The 9,266-nt window shown below is 47.1% G+C and overlaps 1 protein-coding gene across 1 annotated transcript; it reads right to left on the bottom strand.

Moving 5' to 3' along the window:
* On the bottom strand, positions 1–7,219 carry IL12A (interleukin 12A). The gene is made up of 7 exons (XM_032852620.1): positions 6,829–7,219; positions 6,011–6,165; positions 2,797–2,910; positions 2,408–2,449; positions 2,291–2,332; positions 2,052–2,195; positions 1–601 (listed from the first exon to the last, which is right to left on the bottom strand). Exons 1-7 carry the CDS (start codon positions 6,842–6,844, stop codon positions 446–448), a joined length of 669 nt encoding a protein of 222 aa, XP_032708511.1. The 5' UTR covers positions 6,845–7,219; the 3' UTR covers positions 1–445.
* Positions 7,220–9,266: the final 2,047 nt, after the last annotated feature.

The following is a 9,266-nucleotide window of genomic DNA, read 5'->3' as shown; positions in this document are numbered from 1 at the left end:
AAATATAAGTTAATTCACATGCTGTCGTGAACACAAAATTATATAAATAAGTATTTTAAAATAAATTATGCTTGAGTGTTTGTTTCTACAAACACTCTAGTACAGAAATAGCTTATAAATTCTTGCTCTTCTAGTAAAGGGAAAAGAAGAACATGGTGAGTGAAGACGTTTCTCTCTTTAGCAATTTGCTTATGAAAACTCAAAAACAACTGATCCATAGAAAATGTGAAGTCTACTTGATCAAGGGCAACCTGTGGATGGAACAGTCACATTGTTCAGATTTTGGGGGGCAACTAATGTAAACAAGCATGAGAATTATCATACTAGCTTAAGCAGGACCAGGTCAAGGCACCCCCTTCTAGTTCTTAACCCACATCCTGTGAAAAATATTTTTGATTCACATTATTTTAAGAATGGCTTTAAGGTCTGGAGGGACCTCAGCTTTTTAGGAAGAGTTCAGATAGCTCATCATTCTATTGATGGTCACGGCACGAATTCTGAAAGCATGAAGAAGTATGCAGAGCTTGATTTTAGTTTTATAAAAATCTGGTTCTTCAAGGGAAGAGGTCTGTGGCACAGTCGCACTGTTGAAATTCAGGGCCTATAAGGATAAATATTAAGGATGACATACATGATATTCCCAAATTAAAACATTCATCCGTAAAAATGGGTGAAGCCAATACATGTCTCAGAGTCTGCAACCCACTTCCTCATTACAACTCCTAAACCCGACCCAGATCTACTCCCAGCCAGATGGCCAGGCAGAACCTGAGAGAAGAAATACTCATTATCCAAGCACGTGTATCTTCAGTGAGCTCTGAAAAGGCCCTTAAAGCTATTTAGAAAACCGTCAGTGGGAGTTGCATGTGCGAAAGGAACAATTCTGTTCAGATGACATCTGCTGCAATATCTAATTAATTTTTATATGTTATACTAAGAAGCTAAGTCCTTTTTAGAACAGAGAGGTGATGGATCGCTATTGATCGGAACTCCCAGAGTAACAGACCTGTCTGCTACAGGCACTCGTTTGTGCCAGATACATAAACCTGGCCACGGAGCGCTCAGTGTTACCCTTTCATTTGATAACATAATGCAAAATCTTCTATTTGCACAGGGATCGATATGTCCACTTGTTCCTTGCAAAAAGCCCAAGAGAAAGGTAGGGTGGGAGAAGTCACGCCGTTTTACAAGGGAAAATCCTGAGTCCCAGTGAGAGTGAATGGTTTGGGCACGGTTGGCTGATTCCTGGCAGAATAGATTCCAATGCTCAAATCATCTGAATCTTGGACGCGAAAATGAAATAACTCTCTAGATGCTAACATTCTTTGATACTTGCAGGAAGCTCATTGCTGCATTTCCCGCAATAATTTGACACAAAAAGAGAACTCATACTTCTTTTTATCCATGCCTTGGCCACCAAGGTATTTACCCTGCTCTTTCTTCTGTGACTGTTTCTGTTTTGTATTAGCATCCACGCTGGGGTGATTCAGAACATCACAGAGCCAGTTCTCGTCTACGAGTGACGTTGTGGATATCCCAGGTGATGGGTCATTGTTTTATGTCACACACATTTTAGTTCAGAATGGGTCACACCTAGGCATCAGGCCCCACTTGTTTTCTCCCACGGTATTTGCAGATATGTCTAACGGCCCCTCAGGGCACACCCTGGAGCGTTCAGAGTGAGCGGGAAGCTAAGAGTAGTGAAACCCCTCCGATGCGGGTTTCAGTCCTGGCTCTGCCACTTACAAGCCACTTGGACAAGCAGCTAACTCTGAGCTTGGCTTTCCTCCTCTGAACACACCCCACATGGTGGTTGCAGGGATGGTAAGAGAGAATCTGTGAAAACATCTGCAGGGAGCCCCGCGTGTACCACATGCTCAACAAGCGGGAGTCTGCTTGTCTTTCCCGTGGCCTACTCACGAGTGCCCTTTGTCGAGAGGCTCCGCAGCGGACATAGGAGGGGGATTTCCGGCCTCTCCCAATCGTCACGGACTCTGACTAGCCATCTCAGCGTGAAGAAGGTGCTCTTCCTGGGAGTATGAAGGTCTTACCTGCAACAGGTCATCAATAGCCGTCAGCATGCTTTGATCCAGAAAGATCTGCCTCTTAGGATCCATTAAAAGCTTTGCGTTCATGGCCTTGAACTCCACCTGGTACATCTTCAAGTCCTCATAGATACTGCTAAGGCACAGGGTCTAAGTGATAGGACAAAATGGGAAAGGAGCCACTGAGATGGCTGAAAATGCTTCCCCCGCATTGCATCTGAGGAAAGACAGTATTTGTGTCTTACCGTCATAAAGGAGGCCTTTCTGGAGCCCAGGCAACTCCCATTCTAGAAAAAAAAATAATGAGACATCAATGATATGAATTCATCATAGGGGCTGAAACCTTTAATTTTCTGACTTACAGATATCAAAGAGATCTCTCTGGAAGCCAGGCAACTCTCATTCTAGAGAAAAAAAAATCACATCAAAAATACTAATTCTTAATATACATTTTCCTGGCTTTTCTCAAACATATCTTTTTTATTGTAGTAAAAAACACATAACATAGAATTTACTATCTTAACTCTTCTTAAGCATACTACAGTTCAATAGTATTAAGTATATTCACATTGTTGTAAAACACATATTTTTTATATGTATATACCTATTTTTTCAAATTCAACTTCTGAAGTGGGACCTATTAAATCTCCTGGTGATGGAGACCAGAAACATGCACATTTTTGGAAGAAGATGAGGTTTGATGCCTAGCTCTTAACTGTGTTACTTGCTTGGGGAAGAAAATCATCCATACCATGGTTAATTCCAATGGTAAGCAGGCCTCCACGGTGCTGGTTTTATCCTTTGTGATATCTTCATGATCAATCTCTTCGGAAGTGCAGGAGTAAAGTTCTAGGGTTTGTTGGGCCTGTAAGAAACATAAAGAGTAACCCAGTTTATAATATTAATAAGACACCTGGCCTTATAGGAGGCTGACACCGCAGGCTGCTTCTGACATCCATCTCTTTAACAGGTAGGAAATTTGGGATCTTCCTAAGACAAAAGGAAACAGGTTATTTACATTCTCTCTCCCTCCCTCCTCTCCCTTTGCCTAGGACGAATTTCTCTGAATGACCCGTTTTTCCACAATGTAAACACTATAAATCATTTCAACAGGCTATGCTAATCAGCGTCTACACCACGCTGTGACACTTGCTTCCGGTGAAAACAGGTTTTTTTTTCCTTTTGTCAAAGCACCTGGGTTTTATGAATATCCTTTTCAAGCAGAATGTCTAAAGGCAGAACTGTTAAGGTCCCAACTTGATGGATATAACAAACATGTAACCTAAAGACAAGTGGTTCACATACACACATGCAACCACACACATGGATGTCATCTTATAAGCATGCTGGAAAGCACCGTTGAATAGATTTATGAAATTTATCTAAGAAGTCAGTAAATTTGCTTGATGACTGAGATCGTTTTTCCATTCATCAAGCCTAAGGTGTCCAAGGAGTCCCCCACTCTTATCTGTGGCTTCACTTTCCTTGGTTTACCTGCCAGTAACCGTGGTCTGGAAGGAGGGATCCTCCTTCCAGCTCAGAGTCAAAAGCGTCCTAGTAGCCTAACAGCACGTCACAATGCCTGTGCCACTCACTTCATCACACGGGCATTTTATCATCTCACATCATCACAAGAAAAAGGGTGAGTATGGTACAGTAAAATACGTAGAAACCACATTCCCTTAACTTAGATTCTTACAATTGCTCTATTTTATCATCAATTATTATTGTCAATCTCTTACTGTGCCTAGTTTAGAAATTAAACTTTATCATAGATATGTGTGTATAGGAAAAAACACAATATAGGATTTGGTACTGTCTGCGGTTCCAGAGGTCCACTGGGGGTCTCGGAAAGTATCCTCCTTGGAGAAGGGGGGACTCACGGTACTAAGGAACAGGACGAAGAAGAGGACTGTCATCCTCCGCTCCCTTCCCAGATTCCAAGTTCAACTGCAGAGACAGGAAAGTGCCCAAATGACAAGGAGTCATGTCAGCATGTAAGAAGTACTGAGAAGGGTATGAAGGCTTCTCCAGAGATAAGACAACGGCATTAAGAGGATTAGAAGGCCTACCAGCAGAGGAGAGGAATTTCAGGCAGAGGGAAGTGCAGGAGCCAAAATCGAGGCTTGAGATGCAGAGCATGTTTGGAAACAAGTAGTAAAATCTCTGGGGTAAGCAGAATAATGCCCCATCCCCCCACCCTCCATCCACTTCCTAACCTCTGGAACCTGAGAAGAGGTTACGTAGCCAAGGGGGAATTACGGTTGCTGATGAAATGAAGGTTGTTAATCAACTTGCTTTAAATTGGGAAGTTATCTTGGATTATCTGGGTAGGTCCAATGTCATTGCTGGGTTGCTATAAATGGTAGGTGGCAGGGAGTCAACGTCAGAGTCATGCAGCATGTAGGCAGCTCAACAGGCCACTGCTGGCTTGGAGGCTGGAAGGAGGCCATTTACCAGGGACTGTGGGCTGCCTCTAGAAGCAGGAAAAAGCAAGAAAATGGATTCTCTCCTAGAGTCTCCAGAAAGGGACACAGCTCTGCTCCCATCTGGATTCTAGCTTATTTCAGATTTCGAACTCCAGGGTTGTAAGATAATAAACTGGTGTTGTTTGAAGCCCCTTACTTTGAGGTATTTAGTTATAGCAGCAACCTGGAGCTATACACTGTTCCTGGAGATACACACACACACACACACACACACACACGCACGCACCCAGGCAGCTGCCGTCCTGAGCAGGTGGTAAAGAGTTAGATTTGGAAATATGGGCCCTTCTCTCTTCAAGAGAAGCCCGAAATTTGGATTCTTATATGAAAGGTCCATTTTTTTCAATGGTATCAAACTCAAAATCAAAGACAAAACGTACGGGTCAAACTCCACACATCTGTGGGCTGTGAGCTGCATGCATTTGCCACCTCTTCTGTAAGAAGCCAGCTGATTTGTTCTAGCAAATTTGACAAAGGAATGCTATAAAAAACTATCAAATTGAGTCCTGCAATCTTTTGACCTTTAGAGCTGTACTGGGGAGTCAAAGGGTTAGCTTTTTCACATAAAGCATCTATTTAAATTGCAGCTCCTAAATTTTATCCAGATTGAAACTTTCTTCAGGAGTCCAAGCACTTTTCTCTGCAGTTTTCACTTGCTGAGCTGCCTTTTTAATTAAGATTGACTGAACTGTGAGGAGCAATTGGCATTGTGAAAGTCTAGAAGGGGGAAAGAATTCTTTAAGAAGGCCTTGTGGCCTTGAGTATATTTTAAGAGGGTCATAAAACAACAAGCTAGAAAATATTCAGGAAAGATTTACCAGAGAACAGGGAGCCAAACCACAGCTTTTAAAACATCAGTCTTTGGCTGTTCCAGCAGAAGGTATAGGTATAGAAGCACTTTTAAAAGGAAAAAAAGGATGTTTTTGCATAAAAATATGAAACCTAAATAAGTGAATGAAGCTGTAAATCGTATTAGATAACCCGTGACACACCCACTGTCACAGGCCCCTGGGAACATGTTGCTCAGACAAAGAACTATGTCACCACATTGGAAGCTGGTGAGTGGTGCGAGGGGCAAATCTAATTCATCTTTGTAGCCCCTGGAGCTCAGGGGCTGCACCTAATAACGCTTTCCTGGATTGATTAAGTGTGTCAGAGAAAGAGTGTAGGCCTGACACAATTCCATCTCTGTTGGCAGGCTACAGGGAACACTGTAAATATCCACTTTCCTCTGTGTAGACATAGCCAAAATGAGTGCCATTGTAATTTATTACCACTCTTGCCTTCTCTGGAGACACAATTTCATTGAGACTCTTTAGCTAATAGTTGGGCCCTTTGTAAAGTTCCTTCTCCCCGTCCTGACGGCTCCTGATTAACGTCCCCAATTTCTCTGCAGTTCTTTTCAGGTGACCAGGGGTTCAGAGAAACCCCTTCCCTAGAGAGGCTGCAAAGTGGGAACAAGGATATTGAAAAACTCACCTTCCGAAGTGTGTTGCTGACAGCTCTCAGCAGGTTTTGGGAGTGGTTGAGGCACTGGAACATTCCTGGGCTTGGGGAGGCTGTGGGGAGGCTCCTGGCCAAACTGAGGTCGTCCACGTGGTTTAGGAGGACCAAGATGGTCACAAGGAAGAGGCCTGGAAAGGAAGAGTAGCAGGCTGAGCTCATCAGCTTGGTTTGCCCTACTACTACCTTCCACCCATTCTGGTCATCCGCACCCATCCACATCTTAACCTCACCAACCCCCCTCCAGCATTTCCAATTTTCCTTCAACACCTGAGAAATGAATCAAGTTCTTGGAAGGCAGTGCTCTGTTGTAGGGCTAGAAGGCAACTCCCTGTGAGGGCCCCCTAATGAGCTCGGACAAGGGGGTTGAATTCAGAGCTCACCCTCTATTTCACCAGTAGGGAAACTGAGGCCAGGTAGTGAAGTGACTAGCCCAGACTCGGCCAAGTGTTTTGGAAACAGTGGGGTGGCAGCCTCACTTTGAAGCTGGCTGGGATCTGCCCTCTTATAGCTGTAGCTGAGGGACCCCAAGACAGAAAGTTACCGCGTGGGGCCTCAGTTTCAAATCTGTGAAATGGGCCTGATGATAGCCCACAAGAGTGCTTCCAGATAAGGAGACAATGTCCTATTTAGCGCGCGGTAAGCACGCAGTCATTCTCTCTGTCACCCCTGCACCAGGTTGCAGACTGCCTTCCCGTCTCCGCTTAGCGGGTCCCGGGCTGCTGCCGCATCTCCCCGGGCTGCCGCCCCCTCCCCAGCCGAGCGCCGAGCCTCCCGGCGGGCCGGTTACTCACCGCGCGGCGGGCACATGCTGAGCGGACGCGGCGTGGACCCCGGGCGGGCGCTGGACGCGGACTGAGGACGCAGCAGGTGAGGGCGGTGGTGGGAGGCCGACCCGGGGGGTCACATTTTTATAATTGTCCCGAGGCGCGGCAGGACTTTCCCGGGACTCCGGTCTCCTGCTTGCTTTCTCTCTCTGTCTCTCTCTACATCAGCTTCTCGGTGACACGTGGAGCTGGGCCCGCGGGGTTTGCGGCGCTTTCGGATTAACTCCGCTGGTGCCCGGCCGCAGCCTTCTGGGGACGGCCCCGCCGCCTCCAGCCCGCCCGAAGCGAAAGCGAAATCGGCGCAGAGTCGGGGCTCAGGGTCCCCGGGCCAGCCCGACCCCTCGCCGGCCGCCGTCGGTCCCGGCCTCAGAGGCCCGCCCACCCCTCGCCCCGCCGCCCTGCAGCGCCCCCTTCCCACAGAGTGCCGAGTAGTGCAGCTCACTGTCCACCTGTGTCCGGTATGTGCCCTGATCGCGACCGCCCACCCAGCCCTGAAAGGGCCTTGGTCAGTCGTCCGCTCGCCATGTATTCATTCAGTTGGTCCGCCGGTGCCGGCTGGACACTGCTAAGCGTTTGACACCCATTGCTGAACAGGTCCCTTGGGGGACACTCCCACACTAAATCCGACTCAATGTATTTTATTCGCGTACCCATTTTAAATATGAAAAGGGATGAAACCAGACTGGCGATGCAATAAACCGTTGTTTCGGAGAGTCCAGTTTCCTACAGGGCGAGAAAGTTATTGTTTAGTGGGATGGATGCACGGGGCCTTGGGAGAAGCCGAGAGAAAGGACACATCAGCAGGACAAGGTGGTGAGGAGGCAATGAAGGCTCCCGGGAGCAGGGCCACCCAATGTGCTTCTAGGGGCAGTAGACTGTTCCCAGTAAATGGGATGCAGGTTTTAGGTGGGGGGAACAGGGGTCTGAAGCACAGTCAGGGAGGGTAGTGGGAAGTGGGGATCTGGGGCTCTTGCCATCAGGGTGTGACGTCAGAGAGAGCTATGGGGCTGTGCTATGAGGATAGTAGATGCCATGCTAAGGAACATCTGCTCTGAGGGTGGTGGGGAGCTTTCTCAGGTTTTAGGCAAGAGGCATGGTTAGAGAGGCATGATGGGAAGATTCCCTTCAGCAATAGTATGGAAGGTGGATCCCAGGCGTGAGGAGTAGAGCACAGGGAGCAGCTGGGAGGTATGGCCATAGCCCCAAGTCAGAATGAGGAGGACAAAGTGGGCCATAGAGACTCTCAGAGTGCTGAGGGGCCAAGACTTGGTAACTCCTTAGGTGTGATGGGCAGGAAGGTGTTGAGGATGGTGGAATGGGGATTGTTCCAGGGCCTAGGCAGGGGTTAGTGTAAGAGGGGAGTGAGTTTGGAGGAGATGGTGAGAAGTTCCATTTTGGATGTACTGGGTGTGAGGTTCCTGCGGGACTTTTCAGTTCACTCATCTTGACCACAAGTGTTAGTCACCCTGGGTATGTGTAAAAGGGAGGGGTGTGTTTGGTCACCTACTCAGAGCTTCTGATGGGTCTGACTGTGCTCAGGCCCCAGGACTGCATAATGGAGCCATCAGTACCCGCTTCTGTGCAGATGAGCCCATCTTGAACAGGGAAAAGCCTTGAGGCTACAAGAAGAGTGGATGTTTCCTCTTTCTCTCCTCTAGGTCCCTTTTGAAGTCAGGATGGACGAGTCACTGTAAACCTTGAGACGCCACCATGAATACTAAGCAGGGCCCATTGAAGATGGAGTGAAGAAGCCAATTAGAAGAAAGCTATGATGGGCCCTGGTCTGATTCAAGCTCTCTCAGTTGTTAGCATCAGGCTCCCAAGGCGGATCATCTGCTCAAGGGTAAGGAGGGACTCACTATAGGGACTTTTAGATGTGTGTGAAATGAGAGCACTGGTTGCTCTCTAAGGCTCCTTCCAGTGGTGCTGTCTGTGAATTCCCCCATGGGGATGGAGACTGATGAGTTGTCAGAAACAATTGCATCTAGCAGATTGTGTGAAGCAAGTGACAGGTGCAGAGCTGTGTTGTTGCTATAGGGCACTAGGACGGAATTAAATATACTTAAAGTCAGAATGAAGTCGGATTCATCACAACTGAACTATGTCTTCCCTGGAAGGACTCTCCCCTATGGAAAAGTAATTTCTGTGGCATAGATAAGCATAGGGCCTGTCTGCTTAGAATGGATTTTGGACCACCAAACACAATTTCTTTCTTTCTTTCTTTTTTAGATTTTATTTATTTATTTGACAGACAGAGATCACAGGTAGGCAGAGAGGCAGGCAGAGAGAGGAGGAAGCAGGCTCCCCGCTGAGCAGAGAGCCCGATGCGGGACTCGATCCCAAGACCCTGAGATCATGACCTGAGCCGAAGGCAGAGGCTTTAACCCACTGAGCCACCCAGGCGC

Source organism: Lontra canadensis, unplaced genomic scaffold, assembly GCF_010015895.1.
Source record: "Lontra canadensis isolate GAN:19392208 unplaced genomic scaffold, GSC_riverotter_1.0 scaffold6, whole genome shotgun sequence".
Lineage (NCBI taxonomy): Eukaryota > Metazoa > Chordata > Mammalia > Carnivora > Mustelidae > Lontra > Lontra canadensis.
The sequence above is the reverse complement of the archived record's forward strand: the minus strand, read 5'-3'. Positions and strand labels throughout refer to the sequence as shown.

What these genes read in the sequence shown, in the direction of transcription:
- IL12A (XM_032852620.1), bottom strand. An exon ending in TCAGCAACACACTTCGGAAG is followed by an intron (nt 2,911 to 6,010) that starts GTGAGTTTTTCA and finishes TGTTTCTTACAG; the next exon opens with GCCCAACAAACCCTAGAACT. An exon ending in CTATTGATGACCTGTTGCAG is followed by an intron (nt 602 to 2,051) that starts GTAAGACCTTCA and finishes TTATCCTTATAG; the next exon opens with GCCCTGAATTTCAACAGTGC.